The sequence below is a fragment of the Simochromis diagramma genome, unplaced genomic scaffold (genome assembly GCF_900408965.1).
Source record: "Simochromis diagramma unplaced genomic scaffold, fSimDia1.1 OVJJ01000596.1, whole genome shotgun sequence".
NCBI lineage: Eukaryota > Metazoa > Chordata > Actinopteri > Cichliformes > Cichlidae > Simochromis > Simochromis diagramma.
The window spans coordinates 22594293-22613119 of NW_024387245.1; the positions used below are offsets into that span (position 1 = coordinate 22594293).

The following is an 18827-nucleotide window of genomic DNA, read 5'->3' on the forward strand; positions in this document are numbered from 1 at the left end:
GTGTTATATCATTTCTTGAATTAATAATATAGATATAGGACCAGAAGATCAAATACAAACTCAACAGATCACCAAAGTCAGTAGGGTTCATCCTCTGGGGATCACAAATTTTAAAGGACCAGATTTCAAAGCACTGTATTTATTGATTTGTATAGATATCACAGTTTACAATAAACAACCATCTCTGTGGAGGGATTTTGAGTTTTTTTATAGACGTTTTGAGCCATTTTGCATCTCTAGATGCTGCTGGTTATGAAAGACATTCCACTAGTGTAATTTTGGTCATGTTTCATTTTGTTCCTGATCTTCTCCTTGATGAAAATTTTTTATTGGATACTGACTAATATCAAAACAATTTTCCCTGCAGCATCGGGTAAACTGACGTCAGTACCTGTTGCTTGTAGGCACAAATAGATGAAACCGCCTCAGTGAGTCAAAACAAAAGCGTCACACTGACTGGTGCTGACAGTGCAGGTTATTGCTGAGGCATCATCAGTATCATCAGCTCAGGAGGAAATCCCTGCACCTTTGCAACTGGCTCCTCTAAAACTGACGTGATGGAGAACCTCTCCAGGCCTTTTTAAACAAGCTGGAAACTTAAAGCGTTAGTGTCAAGTGGGGTCTTCACATACACAATGAATTAAAGAGAAATTCCAAAAGAGCGAAAGTGAACATGAGGAATGCATTTTATGTGTTTCAGGAGCAGCAGTGTGTACATGTGCAAACCCTGTTTTTCATCTCTAGACTGGAAAATTTACTGAGTAACAGGCTAAAAATAGCCAGTATAGACACCAAAGTCCATCATGCAACGATGCAGCCAGTGATGTCGTTTATGTAATCTGTGGTATCAAGTGTGCATAAAGACTTTTGTCTTTAGCCATTGAGACAGGGCCTCCTCCCGGGTAGTGTAACGCCCTGGGTGGGGAAAAGTGCAAACCAAATGAACAAAAGTCCTTCTCAACCTTTAATGTAACACATGATTAATTTAAGTCTTTAACAGCAATTTGTTAATTTAGTTATGCTGTGATGGTTATTGTAGTTATTTGGCTTTTAAACTCTGACTGCTGTAGCTGTATTTTGGTTAGTAACAGTGTCAACCCTCTCTCCAGTAACTATGGATTACAGTGCAGAATTTTACATTTTGTTTTACTGCATTTTTCTATTTTTCTCTTTGCTGCACATGAAAGAAAACAGTGGCTGGAGAAGCTTTATTCTTTACAGGATCATATTTTATGATTTACATTAACAAACCATAATTGTTCATTACAGTAAATAAGCTTTAAATAACAGATTAGCACTGGGAACTCTATGTGCTAGTATTTTATTATAATTTGTAGTGATTTGTTCATTTAAGTTTATGTTGTGCAATCAACAAATATAAAATCACATTAAAATGTTCATCAAAAGGAAAGATACTGTCATAGTGACAATAATGCTATCATAGTAGCAAAATATCTATAGAAGGAACGGGTGACTGATATGAAACTAGTGTTTGTCATTGTATATCAGTATACTAGTATACTAGACTACAGGTAACTGTGGAAGAGAAGCAAAGTAGTATATTTGTATGTAAAAATGTACGATGGCTTGTTTAACATATAGGAGCTATCAGCTGCATGTCATACAGCTTCCAAACTATGAAGAAAAAAAGCAAAAAGCTTTGAAAGCACCGTGTTATCAAAATTGCACATTTATTGCTACAGAACGGTCATGAACATGAGCCTCATTGAATCATTATAAGATGAGAACCAGCAGGCAGGACTGTCAGGCTTGCATGAAGGAACATAAAACCCTCAGCACAGACATCAAAACCTATTCCCCAATATTTCCACTGATCTGGAATAACAACAACATGCACAGCAAGTGTAACAACATCAAGAGCAAATAAGCAGACAAGAAAAGATGAAGGAAACACCAGAAAGTGCAATCAAAGACAGACTCTTACCTCTTGCATTTCTTTGTCTTGCAGGAAGGAACGTGACTGCTGTGTTTTTATGTTTTTTAAATTTTTGTTTCTTGCTGTGAAAGGAGATACCTCACCGATGTCACTAACGTCAAATGTTCAAAAAAAGAAACCTATTTCAGTAAAACCTTCCTTACACTTGAATGGATGATGTAAACCTTTTCAATAATTGGCTTGAGAACATTTACTTTTCACTTTTTTAGGTATAAAAGATTTGCCCCTCCAGAAATATATTCCAATTTATAAATAATTTAGCTTAAAGTTTACCTCTATTACAGGATGTGCTTCATCTGCTTGAGAGAAAAAGAGAAAAGATGCTGGGAAAAAAGCCCAAGCACTGGCAAAAGGGCAATTATGCTTTATGAATTTAGTTTATCTTCTCTGCCTCGTCACTGAAGTACAACAAGAAAAAACACACGTTTACTTGTAAGTTTACTTTACTTATTGTAATACTGAAAAACATGATCTACTGAGCGAGGAGGTGAATGTGAAACATTGTATGTGCTTGTTTGTACTGCTGAAAACTACAAAGCAAAGCATACTGTGTGTCACATAAACAGTTCCCTGATATTTATAATATATGTTCCATGATACATTAAATCTGTGTTTTGGGTCCAAAAAGTATATCTTGGTTTCAGACCCTTAAATCATTCCTTAGATTTCACCCAGGCCGAAATACAAGACCGTGACTGCTTGGGAACCTCAGGTTGAAAGGGAAAATTTGTTGGCCAGTGGTTGCTGACAGGCTCACTTGTGGTTGCTTTGGTCACTAGCAGATTGCCACGGTCACCTTTAGTTTGCTTTGAAAAAGCTGACTAGCCTGTACACACTTGGCAACTGCTCACCGAGTGGTAGAGACACAACCTGTAAACAGATAACGTTTATAAAAAAGTTTGAAATAAGGGTTCACCTTTTGAAAGATGTTGGTTGTGGCAGTAAGGTGCAATTTTTACTTTGTAACTACAGGTTTATTAACAATCTGTTAGCCACCAAAGCAATTACAAGGAGGTTTCGGGAGCCACTCACCAACCCGTTGGTGAATACACATTTTTCCTTAGTGACCAGAGGTTGCTAAGGGGTCATCAATAATCTATAGGGCCGTGTGTGAGTGGAGCATTTATAGGTTGGAATGGGAATGTGGAGGCAGCTATACTAGTTATTCTTTTTTGACCCAAATAAATTACATTTTAATTTAATGTCTATGTAGACAGTCTACTACCAAAGTAGTAAATTAGAATAATGACTTGGCTCAGTTAAATATAAAATAACTGCAGTTGTTTTTGGTGGAGAATTGCAAATATAAGTGTGGTCTGAGTTAGTTATCAATAAACTCCAAGCTCTTTCTAAATGCATATTTCACCCAAATAAACATTTCTCCACATGCCTGGTGGTAAATATATGGCACTATCTGACACCCAGATATAATGTTCATTATGTCTTCAGCATTGGGTTGTGTTGTGTTTATTAGGCAAGTGTAGCAATAGGAATGTTAAATTAGGACATTGTGGTTTCTGCAGTAGTTAGCATTAAGAGCTGTATGTTGACCTGCAGCTACTGCTTGTATCCAGCTCGTCAAAAGTCCTGTCCGTTTAGTGAGGTCATCAGGTTTGAGCAAGGTCATGACTGCTATCAGCAAACACTGGCTGACTCAGCTGTAATTGTAACCAGCTAGCTAGCTAACTTTAAAATGGTAGAAGGTGTAAGTTTTGATGGTGCTACTCTATTCTTTATGCTAAGCTAGGTTAAAAGGTTTTTCTGTAGCCAAAACTCCGTAGGTATGAATAATTTTAACACTACACAGTTACTTTATTTCAGAGGGTAACTTCCATACATTAAAACCCCCAAAATGTAATTTGAGCTTCTATGAATTAAAAGATGTTTAAAGCTGTAGTTCATTATTCACGGTAACAAATGCACTGGATTGCTTTTTTTTAGGTTGCAGGACACACTCAGCATCCTGGCACATAAGCAAATAGGTCATTAATTTTGTACCATAAACCTTATCAAATACAACTTGAGGACAGCTGTGTTCAACAAAAGTAACTTGTGACATACGAAAAAGCTTTGAGTGATGACTGCTGGAGATAAATAATCAGACTGTTTCCAAATTAGTTCTGTAACATTTTACTCTTATGGAAAAAAAGATGATGACACTATGACATCAAAATGATCATACATTTAGGGGTTTTTAGAATTATTGATTGTACATTGTACAAAGAGCTAACTTATTGTACAAATACAATAACTATCATACACCTGGTAACACTTTGGATGCACAAAGATAAAACCGATAACCATCTTCTTACTGGATATGTGTGAAAATGTGTGCTAGGAATGGTTAGTTGGCACTTAACATCAGTGATTTCAACTATGAGCAAATAATCTGGAATTGACAGAAATCTTTTGATTTTCTTCTCATAGCACCGAACACTAAACTATCGCTGTCTGAAACAGATTTACTTCAGATTGTCTCAGAAATTAGAAAATCTCTTGGCTGTGCGCTCTTTTTCTTCATATAGGCCCTATTGAAATGTGAAATAACATTTTTGTGCCTTAATCAGCACAACACAACCAGCTAAAATACTAGTGTGGGTTTAGTGAGACAACTACACTGATTTATGTATATGAAACTGATAAGACAGCATAAAGAAATTATCATAAATATTGTGAGGAATTATAAATGTACTCTTTCTGGCAGTGGAAAAACTGATTGTTCATTTGCTATTTTCATTTATGATAAGTTATGCAGGAAGTTGTCTGGAAAAATGTTGAGTATATTTTTTTAAATTCTTTTGAAACTTCTTTTTTCTATGATATAAATATACCAAAGTTATTGTGCTACTGATCTTGGCAAGTGCTCATACCCAAATGCTCGCTTAGCCTTAGAGTTGTGAGAAAATAGAAAAATGTTTCCTGGAAAAACAAAGGACAGGAGTGGCCATTTTGAATTCAACTCATTATTGCAGTAAAACTGGTACAGAGTAACAGATTACAAAGCTCATGGCACAGTCACTGAAAAAGAGAAATGAGGTGTGTATGTACAACAAGGAGGAAAAAGAAACAAAAATGTTAACATTTTGGCTAATAAGAACACCAGGGGTAACAAAAAATGAAGGTACTGTAATTCTGGAGATGACTTGATTATACAACAAAGAGAAAATATGAAATGAAGCATCGCAAAAATAACATTACTTAAAAAATACATGTAGCACTTGCACTGAAAGATTCAATCCTTGTGTTTAACCTATAGGTCCAATTCTGAGTAGCTTTTCCTGCTGACAAAAAGCTCAATTTCAATGGCAAACACTAGAAACAAATGACTGAAACTGCCTTGCACATCATCTGAGTTCTTTTTGGGGAAATAGCTGATACGATTATTTGCTGATGACCTGCTTCTTTATATTAGGCCTCAGTCACACTGGCCTCAAAGTCCGGTTGGCAACCTGGCAACCTCTGGTCGATAAGCAAAGTGGTTGCTGACAGCTGTTAATTACAATTGATTGCAAAGAGGGCGCTGTACAAAAAAAACTCCTTATGATTGCTTCAGTCGCTACAGTGCCTTGACTCAACTGTTGTTGTGATTTGGTGCAATATAAATAAAATTCAACTGACTTGAATAGATTGTCATGGTTGTCTGCAATTTGCATGGATGATGTGGACAAATCATAGTGAAACTTGCAAAAGTTATGCTTAACCTCTGCAGCCAACATTATTTTTCCAAAATGCTCAACTTTTACTAGAAATTCACATAGCTGTTGTTTGCATTGCACTTTCCACAGTTTTACTACCATTGGGCAAGTAGCTGGTGAGTCCACATCGTGGATCATGTAAACTACAACTACCACTGTAATCTGCTAGCAACCAACGCAATTACAAGGTTTTCAGTGCAACACCATAAAGCTCTTTGCAACCAGTTTTCCCTAGCAAATGCAAGAACTCTTGAGCAACCACTCTCAACTGGTTGGGGAATACACATTTTTTCTTAGTGATCTGTGGTTGCCAGGGAATTGCCAGCCAGTCTTTAGCCCCGTGTAACCGGAGCTTTAGCAAAGCTCCAATCTCTAAACAAAATGTTCCCGTTAATCTTGAATCAGGTGTTGAGGATCTTTTTTTTCCATCCACATTTATATGCCATCATAAGGAAAATAAATGCACAGCAGTCAGAGCTGACTCGCAACCTGGCGACAAAATCAGTGCATTTGTAAACACTTTTTGGGTACCTCAGTCAAGATTTCATCATCGCTTGTTTCAGATTTTCAATTCTTTTGTTATTGCAAAAATTTGAATTTTTATTTTTTAAGAAATTTTTAAAAAATTCCTTAAATCGCGCAAAATAAATGACTAACATTGGCTCTAATACAAGTGATGCTTGGTGCAAGCGGAGACGACAGTTTGAGTTACACTTCAGATGTTGCCAACCAAAACCACAAACAGTACAGAGCACCACTGATTGAAACAAAAACTTGGCACCTGGCTACTGTAACCGGACGAATACGACCGCACTGAAAAGTCAAAACAAGTTCATCATCATGATCGTCGTGTCTCACTGGCAAATCTTCACCCCACAGAAAATGATGGCTGATGGCTATTTACACACATCTCTGCGAAAAAATACAATTAAAAATGTAATGTCATGAGGCATGGAGAATTAATGTCATATCCCTTTCATGATTTCTGATTCCTCCCTCTAACCCTCAAAAATGCCCCCCACAGATAGAAACATAATATTGAAAAATAATAAAAAAAAAAAACTGATTTCTGAACTTTTGACCTCACTACATTTTCAATGTGACACATTTTTTCAACACACACTGAATTTTACTTTTTCATCTTTTAACAAAAGAAAAAAACCAATACAACATATTTCTAAAACACAAAATAACAACAGTCTACATGTAAAAATATAACTTTTACATACACAATTTCAAAATAATGGTAAAGTTTGCCATTTTGTTGCATACAATTTACAAATGTCTGTGTGTTGTTGTTGCCTTGGATAGATAGCAGTGAATGGAGCTGATGGAACTCCGGTCCCATTTTGTCCTGCGCAGGGTGCCGTACTAGTCAGAGGGTGGCAACAACGGAGAATACAACGAAGTCAGTTGAAAATTTATAACACTGAGGGGCCTCGCCAACTTCCGCCAGTTCAGTCTTTGAGAAAAGAACTCCTTGCCAAGCAAACACTCCCTTTGCAACGGAAAATTAAAAAAATAACAGAAAACGGCACCCTCGTTATATATTGTATATATTTTTTGTACATTTATATATAGATTGATTTATTCAAATAGATTCTTTTCCAGTTTCCGTGCCTTCCTGTTGATTGGGTAGAATTTTAACCACGTCAAAATGACCACCGACAGTTAACAATGCTGCCAGATAGCGAATTGTGTTTTTTTGTGTTTGTCTTTTTTTTTTTGTTGTTTTTTACATTTTCTGTAATAGACATGTAAACCAGAACAGACAAAAAAAAGTAATAAGAGAAAAGATTCTTCTTATAAAAGAGAGCAAGAGAGAGAAAGAGAGAGGGAGGGGGAACAAAAAAGAAAATTAGTTTAACAACATACAACCACACACTTTGTACTGAAGACTACATTGGCTCATGGACAAGCCGATCAAATATTGATAAAAAGCTGATAAGCTATAATACAAGAAGAGACGCGTTGTTCACCGTGGAAACAGGGTTGGGGCTCGGAACAGGAAAGTGGGGCTGGAGTTATAGAGGACTTTGGGGGATGGGGAGGACTCGGATGGGGGGTAGTCTTGCTAAATCAAGCATCTGTCCCATTGGCTTGAAGCCAGAACACGCTGTCTACTTACATATAAGCGTACAGTACATTAAATACAGTTTAGGTTTTTTTTTTTTTATCCAAAAAATACTTTTTTTTTTCCTTTTTAGCTTTTTTTAAATTCCCAGGTCTGGTAAAAAACCTGACTGCATAGAACCTAACGACTAAGAACAGGTTTCCCTAAGCTTGCATCCTATTAAAAGACCAGGTAAATGTCCTCCTCTGGCAACTCGAATGATATGAACTCTAAAAAGGCACATTGGTAGAAGTGTGAATGTTCAAATTGCATCTGTGGGACCGCTTAAGTGGGGCAAGAGGCTGGGAAGAGGGGCTATAGACTCTAGTTCAGGGCTCATAAGGCTAGGGTCAGCAGAGCACTGGGACTGGGGATTAAACATAGGCCTGGACTTAGAGGGGTTCAAACCGTGGTTCAAACTGGTGTGAAGGGGGACTTCCAGACTTACGCCACAATTCTTGCAGATATTCTCAGTAGCCTTGATTTATCTACTAATTCCAATTCTCACTTAGGTGGTCATAACCTTCGACATCATGATTTTTCCTGTTCCTGTTCCTTTTATCATCTACTACTATCAAATCAAGAAACATGGCATAGAACTGAACACACTTTGAGTACAGAGTAAAGTAACATATTATTGGTTGGACTTTCAAACAGGTTCAAAGCTGTTAAGTGCAGCTAATTGTAGCTAATGCTAAAGACAAAACCGGTAAAACCTGAAACCTTCTTCATTCTGGTAGTTGCAGATCTAAGCCAGAGTCTGCTCATATTTGTTTCTCTGGTGCAGAAGCACCAACTGTGCTGTGACAGAGTTGTTATGTTGGAACATGACCAGGTGCTAAAACTGCTACTTCGGTGTGCAGTTTTCCCCGGTCCAGTCAGGGAATCTGGGTGGTCATTGTTTCAAACAGGCCTCCTGATCTAATCTAAAAGCTACTCAAAATGCTGGCAGTCATCAATGTAACACCAAGTCTGGCAAAACAGCTCAATTTTTCATTGTCATCCCCTCCTCCCTCCCCCAACCCCATCCACACTGTTTAAAAGATAGCATCCACAACTGAAGCACTGTCAAATGCATGCCAAACCAACAGGCTTCCCCTAAAAGCCAATTGGAAGCACTAACGTCACAAGCCACAAAACCTCTGCTTTCCCTATCCGCCACATCAGCACTGCAAATAGTTTCTTAACGTCTTTATCCTTATAGGAAAAGGTAAGTTGTGAAAACTACTTTTGCCTATGGACGAAAGGCCAAAATGCACACAAGGCCACAGAGTTGTTCCCAGCCAGCAAGTGTCAATTGGAAAGTCCCCCTACTCAAGCTCTCTGAATTTGGAGGCTGGATTAGATATTTAGGGCTAAGATCAATCAGGAAATGAGGGAATCAAATGACTCAAACACGGGAATGGTTTCACAACTGCTGCTTGCACCCTTGAAAAGAATTATACACCCCTTGCCCTGATGACTGTTCCCTTACTTCCCCTGCAGCGTCATTAGTCATTGAAACCAGTGGATTCTCTGCTTTTCCTTTTCTCTCCCTCTAGCTTTTAATCCCCTTCATACCAACTCTCAGAGTTCAGGCCTTCAGGAAATGTGCTAATCATGGAATAGAATTCACTCCAGTGATCAGGCCAGCTCTAAACCACTTCGTCAATTGAAAAATCTTTCCTGTCATCTGTCCGTCCCCTCAACCATCTGTTCAGCAATCCTTAGATTTCAGTAACAGTCTGGATTCCACTCTCAAACTTTGTCATTGGATAGCTGACAAAAGACTGATTCAGAATGTTTGCTCTACAGCTCTTTCTGTAAATTGAACCCACAACAACAATCTAAAACGAGGATGCCATGAAAGCCTTTCCTTCCTGCCACATTTAACAGTACAGTTTTCCTATTTCTGCATCATTTTTCTTTTCTGTCTATCCATTGTAATTCGTCAATATTCCCCAGTCCCTCTGGAGTCACTCGCTGATTGACTGATTCAGTGATTGATTCCCTTAAGAACTCTCTTCCTCCCAGTAGATACACACGGGTCATTTGGGTATAAATATCCTGGCTTTTGGATTTGTGTTCACACAATAACTTTACACGAGTTTGCAGTCTCCAAAAACTCAATGTGTGCACCAGCAAGGAGCACTAATGTTCAGGTTCTTTTACACTGACAATGCAAATGTTTGCACTTTGTAAGGGAATGCATTAGAAAGGGAAGAAGTCGTAACTTCTTGTTGGCCCTGCTTCTTTCTAGATGCCTCTGATAGTCAAGCATTGGCAAAAGTTTTCATTCAAATCAGTCAGCAATTCAAGCACCTCTGAAAAGCTGCATGATTGCAACACATTTGGTGCCCTAATGTTTTCTTCATTTTGATTTATAGTTGGAAATTTGCTTACTGTTTGTGTCTGAGTATGCAGCCTGTGTTCATTTCTTAGTTTTGTTTCCTTTGTTTCTCCGTGTGTATCTATCTGACTGGTTTGCATCCAAGAGGAGATCAGGCACAGCTTCATCCACAGTGTGGCGTTAGATTGCCATTCAGTCAGAGATGCGCTGGAGCTGCATTCAACAACAGCTGCGCAATGTTGCTTTTGTTACAAAAAATCTCTTTAAACACTTTGTGATATGTTTTGTGTCATTCTGAACATCCCTCCCCAACCCCTTCCCTCCTCACTGCCCGCGTGCAGTATAAATTTTTTATTATTTTTTCCTTTTCTCATATATATATATATATAATTATATATATATACTATATATATTTATATAGAACCCTTTTGTTCTTTAAAACTGGGAATGCTGATAAAACATGTAGCACAAGAAGAAGTTTCTTCGATGGTGTGATTCCAAAGACTTGTCCATTGCTGTCACTTTGTGTCAAAAGCTGCCGCTTCATAGCAGCCATGTCACAGCGGCCATTTTTTAAAGTCTCCGCAAAGAAGCATCCAGTTCACTTCATCTGGAGATGCAAAGTGACGAAAGCAACTAACGTGACTCTGCAGTTTGTGTTCTTGATAGGATAAGGAGACGATGACAAAGAGGAGGGTCAGAGACGACAGACGAGAGGAGAGAAAAAGGCTGATCTGATTGGTCAGGTTAGGGTTCCAGAGAAACTGATTGGTCAGGCTGAAGCAACAACAGTTTTGATCGATTGCCAGGTTGTCATGGAAATGCCTTCAGAGGAAGTGGTCACTCATCATCTTGATGAACTCTGGCACCTTGGACCTGGAGAGACAATGAAGGAAAAAACAGACAAATAAGCCGATACTGATATCAGAGGAAAGACCAGAGAATACTACTTTTAGTAAAAGTACATATTTTGATGATTATGACTAATATGATTCATTCTGAACCACCTAGAAATTTTTATTCCCAGGATGTCAAATACTGCAGTTTTGTCAAAGCTGCTGCAACCTTAAAGCTATGAATCAGGTGCAAGTACCGTGATTCAACAAACTGATGGTACTAGTGAGACTGGGATGACTTCCAACACATACTGTGTGTTATTAAATGGTAAATGACTTGTATTTGTATAGCGCTTTACTTAGTCCCTAAGGACCCCAAAGCGCTTTACACTACATTCAGTCATCCACCCATTCACACACTGGTGATGCCAAGCTACATTGTAGCCACAGCTGCCCTGGGGCACTTCTGACAGAGGCAAGGCTGCCGGACACTGGCGTCACCGGGCCCTCTGACCACCACCAGTAGGCAACGTGTGAAGTGTCTTGCCCAAGGACACAACGACCGAGACTGTCCGAGCCAGGGCTCAAACCGGCAACCTTCATTAAAAGACAATAAAAGATAGCCATGTGGCATTAAGCCCAATGGCAAAGTGCAGTCTTTCAGTGAGAAGGGTTAATGCTCTCAAAGTTGAATTTTTATTAACCTAACCAGGTAATTTTGGCGTCTACTAAGAAGTAAGCGAAAGTAAAAAGCAGTTCAAACGGAAATGAATGTGCATAAAATGTGAACTTTATCCTCCTGACTGAGAAATTTATCCACCTCCTATCAAACCTCCTACTGCAGACCTCTCAGATCACTCTTTTAAAGGCAACTGCCGCTTCAAGGCACAGGTGCTAATGGAAACAATGTGCATAATCTTGCAGTGGTAGCAATATTGGAGAGAACAGCAGTATTTGATTCTGTGGGAAAAGCTTTTTGCCAGATAGCTTTTGTGCATTTTTCCCTGAGCCTATCTGAATCTGAATGACAATAGCAAATCCAATGTCCAAGGCTCTTAGTTATTGCCGAGCAGCAACAAATGTTTGAAAACTTACAGATGTCACTCAAAGAGGGGAATTTTTATAGAATTCATACACTGACTTCTGGATGTCAGAGTTTAATTAATAGAAACAAGTTTCCAGTTCATAAATACGTTATTATACATTTTCTTTACATAGTTTATTGGAAAGTTTACTGGGAATAAACAGAGGCCAAAGGAGCTCAACTCATAGCTAATGATCAGAAATGTAAAACAAGGAGGAAGTCAGAGTTTAATATATTCATGCAAGTATTCTTAGCCCACTATATTCAACGATAGATACTATACACTGACAATAATACACATAAATGTTTTGGTGCATCTGGTTCATCCCACTTAAAGTTACCAGAGTCATGATTGTGCTAAGAAGGTGAAGTGTATAAATAATTCAGTGAAGGTGTTATTTTATTTCCTTCACTGCAAATTCTTTGCAGAGAAACTGTGGTTTTGTCTTAGGTGACGCCTCCTCCTCATCAAACACCTTTACTACTTCAAGGCTACAGAACTTCAGTAAAGAAGCTCACTTACACATTAAAACATGCAAACATAAAAGCAATGTGACTGTACGACACAAGTCCAATTCAAAAACAGTGACAAACACACAATCACACATTAAAAATCGCACTTACTGCCAATCTGTTGTTAATGTGTACCCAGACCAGACAGAAACTCTCTCATGTGCTTGGCTTCTGTTTTTAGTCAGCCTAAATATGCTCTGATCTTCAAATTCAGTCAAATAATGGGAGATTTGATTCACATGCTGTCTGTGTAAGTTGTAACCTTTTAAACAACAATTCTGCTTTTTGCCATCTGAAAATTAATAATATAAAAACCAAAATATAAAAAATATGTGAGTGCAGTTCAGTTTTGTTTTTAAATTCAAGCTCATAAAATCGAGTGATTAAATCGATGATTCAGTGTGGACATATTAGATTTTACAGCTTTTATTCTGGGAAACCAGCAGATTTTAAATGGTGATCTTATTGTTGACCAGTTCACTGTATCGATCCCATTAAAACTAATGTTATATTTCTAGTTGTGGTGTGAGGACAAAGAGATTTCTCATGTTGTATTGTAATGCTTGAAATAGTTAAAAAGTACACAGACAGCACATGGAGGAATGGCAGGCATGTGATGAACAAATTATAACTTGCCATGCGTGGAGACAGCCCTAAAAACAGAAACTTCCAATTTATTAACTAAAAGCCAAAACACAAAAATTGACTTCACACTACTGAGCTTAAATTATCGTCACTGCATGCATGTTTTTTCTGCTTGTGATTTGTGATGAGATTCTTTCAATTATATTTTTGCACTGTTTTTTTGAATGACTGATTCTCTGGTTTGAGTTAAAGGTACAACAGCAGATTAGTTTATAAGTGAAATCTTCTGACCATTCAGGGGGGAGGAGATGTTGCTGCGTTTTACATTTGTCCCATGGGGTTCGGCCCATCACCCATGGCGGCGGCGGAGTGGTGCGCTGCGGCCAGTGAGAGGGGAGTCCCGTCTGATGTCACGGTGACCTTCTCCTCCTCGCGGCGCTTCAGACAGGCCGCCTTTGGGTTCAGGTTTCGCTCTGGACAGAAGGAGACAGAGAATGGTTTTCAGGTGTTTTCTCTTATGTCCGTTACTCAGTGAGGTTTCTCCTTCAGCTGGATTCATCGATCCCCACAGACTGATGGCAAGAACCCAAAACTATGGTCTAGAAGAACACAATCAACAGGTGCTACTACTGCCCTCTCCTGGAGACCCTGGGACACTACATTTATATGTGTTATCACCTAAACCTGCAGGTTTAAAGTCAGAATCAAATCGTGCTTTTATCTGACGGAAACATCTGGATATCTCAGGGATTTTTTTAGAAACCTTATATTTGTAACTGGGATATGGTTGAAGCCTAATTCAATCATGGTAAACTGCTTAAAACATATTTCTTTTTCCTTTTTTTTAAACCAAGAAGTAACACAGTTCTCTCAGACACAGACATTTTCAAGCATGTTTTCAGTTCTGTTTCTTTCCAAAAAGGCCTCTAGTTAGTTAGTAGTTTTTCATGCTATTTGTTGTGAATAAGACATATATATGAAAGCAGTTATATCTTTTAAGAAGAGGGTTCAAGGTCACTGACAGTTTTATTTGTTTATTTTCAGGTTGTGTGACAGGAATAAATGAAAACTTCTTATCTGCTTTATACAAATTAAATTACAGTCAATGAGACCATAAACTCATCAGGAAAGTCATTACTGAGATCACAGAGCAAGCGAGCTGAAGGCAGGTTTTCTAATACACTTTAACACAGGTTTAAATGACTTCCTCATTGGCTTCACTTTTCAGATCTGGAAGTTATGTCCATATTTTATTACCACTCTATTTCCTAAAATACATACAAGGCAAATGTACGTGCTGTAATGCAGTGCTTCACTTGAAACCAACCTCGGACTTGTTGTTCCAGACTGAGGATGACAGCCACGGCCTGGTGCAGGATCAGCAACTTTGTCTGAGGTTTGTCGCTCTTCAGGTGCAGCTGGACCATCCTGCCCAGCTCCTTGAACGCCTCGTTGATGTCGCGGACACGAAGACGCTCCCGTGCGTTGTTGGCCATCCTTCGCTCCCTCTCTCTCTCCATCTTCTGCTCTGGAGTCAAGTCCTCATCGTCATTGTTGCTACAGAGACCAACGATGAAGACAAGGACGAGAAATGGAAGAAGAAGCAGGGGATGAAGGTGGGAGAAGAGGAGAGCGAGAAGGAGGATTTGAAGATGAAGGTGGTGTTTGCATACCTGTCTCGTTTTAATACAAACCTACAGTGCTGCAGGTTTGCAGAAGCAAGGTTACAACAACAGCAGGGTTTGGGAACAGACACCATGCTGGGCTGCATTCTGGCAGTTTCAAGGGCTACTCTGTTTTTTATTTACTTTGTCACATATTCTCTACTTGATGTGGGGTCACATCAAGAAGCAGTTTGAAGATAATTCTTGAAATAAAGAAGACTAACATGGAAAAAACAGAAAAAAAATTGCTGACATGGAACTCTGTTTACTTTGCTTGCCCTCTTAAATCCACTAGGTAAAAACATAAAAAGCTAATAATAGTGGCTCACTCCATCACAGTAATAATAGAAATCAATCTGATGCAGTGCTGGTGGGAGAGACTTTCTTCAGCAGCATGCACACAGACTGCTATTTGCACAGCAGCACTAACTTGATTAACTCTCCCACTCAGCACTGGGATCATCTGGTCATGCTACTTCCATATCACTTTTGGTAACTCATCAGAAGGTATTTGTGTTTTAAAGCAGCGGTCCCCAACCTTTTGTGCGCCACGGACCGGTTTATGCCCGACAATATTTTCATGGACCGGCCTTTAAGGTGTCGCGGATAAATACAACAAAATAAAACTAGTACCGGTACCGAAAAAAAGAAAATTTATTCATAACACACGTGAAAAGACCAAGGAAAACCGAGTAAACGATAAAAACGATAACAAAATAACGCTGAAAACCGATAAAAACCCTGAAAACCATACATTTCACACCTGAGCCTCAACTCTCGCGGCCCGGTACCAAATGACTCACGGACCGGTACCGGTCCGAGGCCCGGGGGTTGGGATCCGCTGTTTTAAAGCACACACTGTATACTACAGTATTGTAACACTGTTTGTTCAAAGTTGAAATATACAGCATCTCTTCAACAGAGTGACAATGAAGGCTCTTTTAGTCTTCAAGATGTTTTATGTATCTAGAATCAATCCAGAATAACTAGATACATAACATACAATGTATATATTATCAAAGCCTGGAATATTCCAGGCCTGGATATTTTCTAACTGGCTGTCACTAGCTAAGCTAGTTTATTTGGTGGTTAACAGTAAAACAAACTGCCTTATTCCACTTGATCTCTGCAGTGGTTATGAGACTGACAAGTCTCTTAGCATCCTCGTGATTGTTTAAGCGTTCTTTTACCACAGATTTTTTTTAACTCTTGTGATCATGTGATTTGTTGTGCATATGGTTGCCTGGATACAAAGCTGGTCACTTCAACTTAGGGCTAAAGGGCGTTTTCACAAATCTCTGCCTTCTACTTTCAGTCACTTTGAACCCTTTCAGGACACTGGGTCACTCACTGCTGCTAATCATGTGCCATGCTGCATTCTGCTGACAACATGAGAGTGAGCGAGTTTATAAGAAGATAATAAGAAAGAGTGCTTAGTTTATGTCGAGAAAGACAATCAGATATATATATATCGTTTTTTTTAAGTAGGCAATCCGTGCAATTCCTCTGCAAAGATGCACCGAATAATCGGACTGCACAACCCTGCTGGTAGAAATTCTATTTTTATGGTAGTTTGAGTTAGAAGTTATACAAATGTGTGCTTTCCTGCTGGATCACATGACAATATGTTCCCAAACCCTGTAAAAAAGCATCAGTTTAAAAAAAAACAAGTATTATGTTCCTCATCTTCATCTTCAAAAACCTTCAGTATCATCAACCTCATAATTATCAACATGACCGCCACCATCATGTACAAATTTCTGGGTTTAGGATCCAAATGTTTCCGATTGAGTTGTCCTCCAGGTGAAAAGAAACCACAATAAACATCTTGTTTATCTTTGGAGGGCTGAAGGCTGCTCCACTGTATCCAGGACGGGAAAAAACAACAACACTTTCTATCGCTTCATATTTTGCTTGCTTAAGTGTTTACATTCATAATGAGTAGGTTTCACACCTTTAAAACATTAAGCTTTCTCGCCAACAGCAAGAATATCCATAAGTGTTTTCATTGCAGTTGATTTCCCGACCCTGACACAGCGAGACAACACTTCTTTGAGAATATTGACTGCTGGCTCTACTCTGGTGTGTGAGAAACAGTTAAAACCAGGCTCAAGACCATGGAGAGACTGACGGGATCAAACAGGAGCTGCATGTCCACCAGGAACCTCTGCTCCTCCCTCAACAGCGCCGTAACTTGACCAGCCGCTCAGTTAAAAAGGGAGATGCCAGGTGAACACGGACTCAAAGTCTCGTTGTTTACTGAAATATTTAGCTGCTTCTCAACACACTTGGTCACTTCATCAAAGTCCAGAGGCTGGTTCCCAAAACACTCAAAGCTTTAAGTCCTTCTCTGTGGTCCTTTTCCAAAAAGTGACAAAAATACTTTAAATTAAGTAAATATTTAGGGGAAGTCAATTATTTAAGGTAAAAAGATATAATAAAACACAAATAAGAATTCTTCACATTGATTATTCTAGCTAGTTTTTTCCACCTTGAAACCTGCTATTTGAGCATTTTATTACTTTTGCTTTATCCCATATTGGTCACATTGTGGTTTATAATTTCAGCATGCTCTATTTTTGTCTTGCTCTTTATCAATGACACAGGAACCAGGGAGGTCTGCGAGCTCTGAGGTGTTTTGGGAAAATGCGTGTCCCAGCCCAGCTGAGGGTTTTGATGGAAGCGAACGCCTAAGAGGTTGGCGGGGTTACCTAGATCTTGACCTCTCAATAGATTTGAGCTCCTTGCTGTCGGGGTCCTCTTTCTTGGTGTCCAGGGGCTTCGAGTCCTGCAGGAGGTTCTCGTCTCCTTCGTCCTCAGACTTGATCTCCGAGCTGACGGAGGAGGTGCTCTGGCCCTGAAGGCCTCCGGACAGAGCTGCAGGAGAAGAAATGAGAAGTTGGGAGGGGTTAAATGGTGCAAACAGGTAAACGCATATGAGCCCGGTACACAGGTATACAGCTGGCAGAATAAATAAATGATTGGTTGCCAGAAAGAGCCAGAATGTGCCAGTTTGTGACGGGAATAGTGAACTTTGTTATATGAAATCATAATTTTAGGGGTAATCTCTTGCATGGAATTGCATTTCTTTGCTTGACAAGATTTTATTCATTTATTTATTTACAGCTCATTTTAGGATAATAATCTAAACCCACAGACGTTGATTCTTCCACCTTTTTTAAGTGTAAGTAAGTGTAAGGCTTGTTTTAATAACCAGCCGTCCTCTTAACATGTTTAACGTTAACATAAACACAAAGTGCCACCGCAGCACGGGACTAATATTTGCTGAAAACGAGCTGTTTCTATTACAAGCAAGAAAACACAGGGACCTATGAAATGAAATGTACTTACAGTCCTGTTTAAAGTCAATACTTTTATCAGATTTTGACATTCATGGTTTGTTTTCAGTTTTAAAAAGTATTGACATTCATGTGGAGATTAAAACTATCACGTTAAACGTGTGTACAAAGTACAAAACTGTTCTGATATCTGCTGCTTTTGTGATAAAATGTTTAATTTTAAATAGAAGCATCGGCTGTAAATTTGAAGTGTAATGGTTACATGCCGTGTAACCATTATACAGCATTTACATGATATTTTGCAGAGCACTGTAACAAGAGCTGGATGGGTATTATAGTAGAGGTGGAGATATGAGAAAGTGCACACTATATGTAACAGTTTGATGAACCTGATATAATGTCTGATATGTTGATTAAAAAAAAACGAAACTGACACTTTGTGTCTACATTTGGTTTCACTTGTTGGGTTAAAAACAGCTCATTTAGGTTAGCATTTCAGATGGTGTTCCTCGTCTTCACGGGCTTCCGACATGAATGCAGCATCAGTCCTGGTTGAACCCTATTAATTCTCTAGTCAACCTCCAAGATGGCGCCACTGGAGAGTCATGGTGCAGTCGTACAGCCTCTCTACCCTCTGACTGTCTCTCTCCTCAGCTGAACAGTGCAGTCTTTATTTGACGTCTGTATGGATCCGTCACTGGGACGCTGCCAGCATCTCAGTCAACACAAAACACTCGAGCACTGTGTTCCCC

General features: G+C 39.0%; 1 protein-coding gene across 12 annotated transcripts in view; it reads right to left on the reverse strand.

Annotated features, from left to right (window-relative positions):
• Positions 1–4901: 4901 nt before the first annotated feature.
• Positions 4902–18827, reverse strand: part of LOC120747519 (transcription factor 4-like) — a 241178-nt gene continuing 227252 nt past the window's right edge. For 7 of the 12 annotated variants that reach the window (XM_040053458.1, XM_040053457.1, XM_040053455.1 and 4 more), the window contains 4 exons: positions 17488–17653; positions 14440–14669; positions 13438–13585; positions 4902–10970 (listed from right to left, as the gene is read on the reverse strand). In XM_040053458.1, the coding sequence (XP_039909392.1) occupies positions 10922–10970; positions 13438–13585; positions 14440–14669; positions 17488–17653 (593 nt within the window). In that variant the 3' untranslated portion in view covers positions 4902–10921. Of the gene's footprint in view, positions 10971–13403; positions 13586–14439; positions 14670–17487; positions 17654–18827 lie in introns of all 12 variants that reach the window. The other 5 variants (XM_040053456.1, XM_040053464.1, XM_040053459.1 and 2 more) reach the window with 4 other exon arrangements.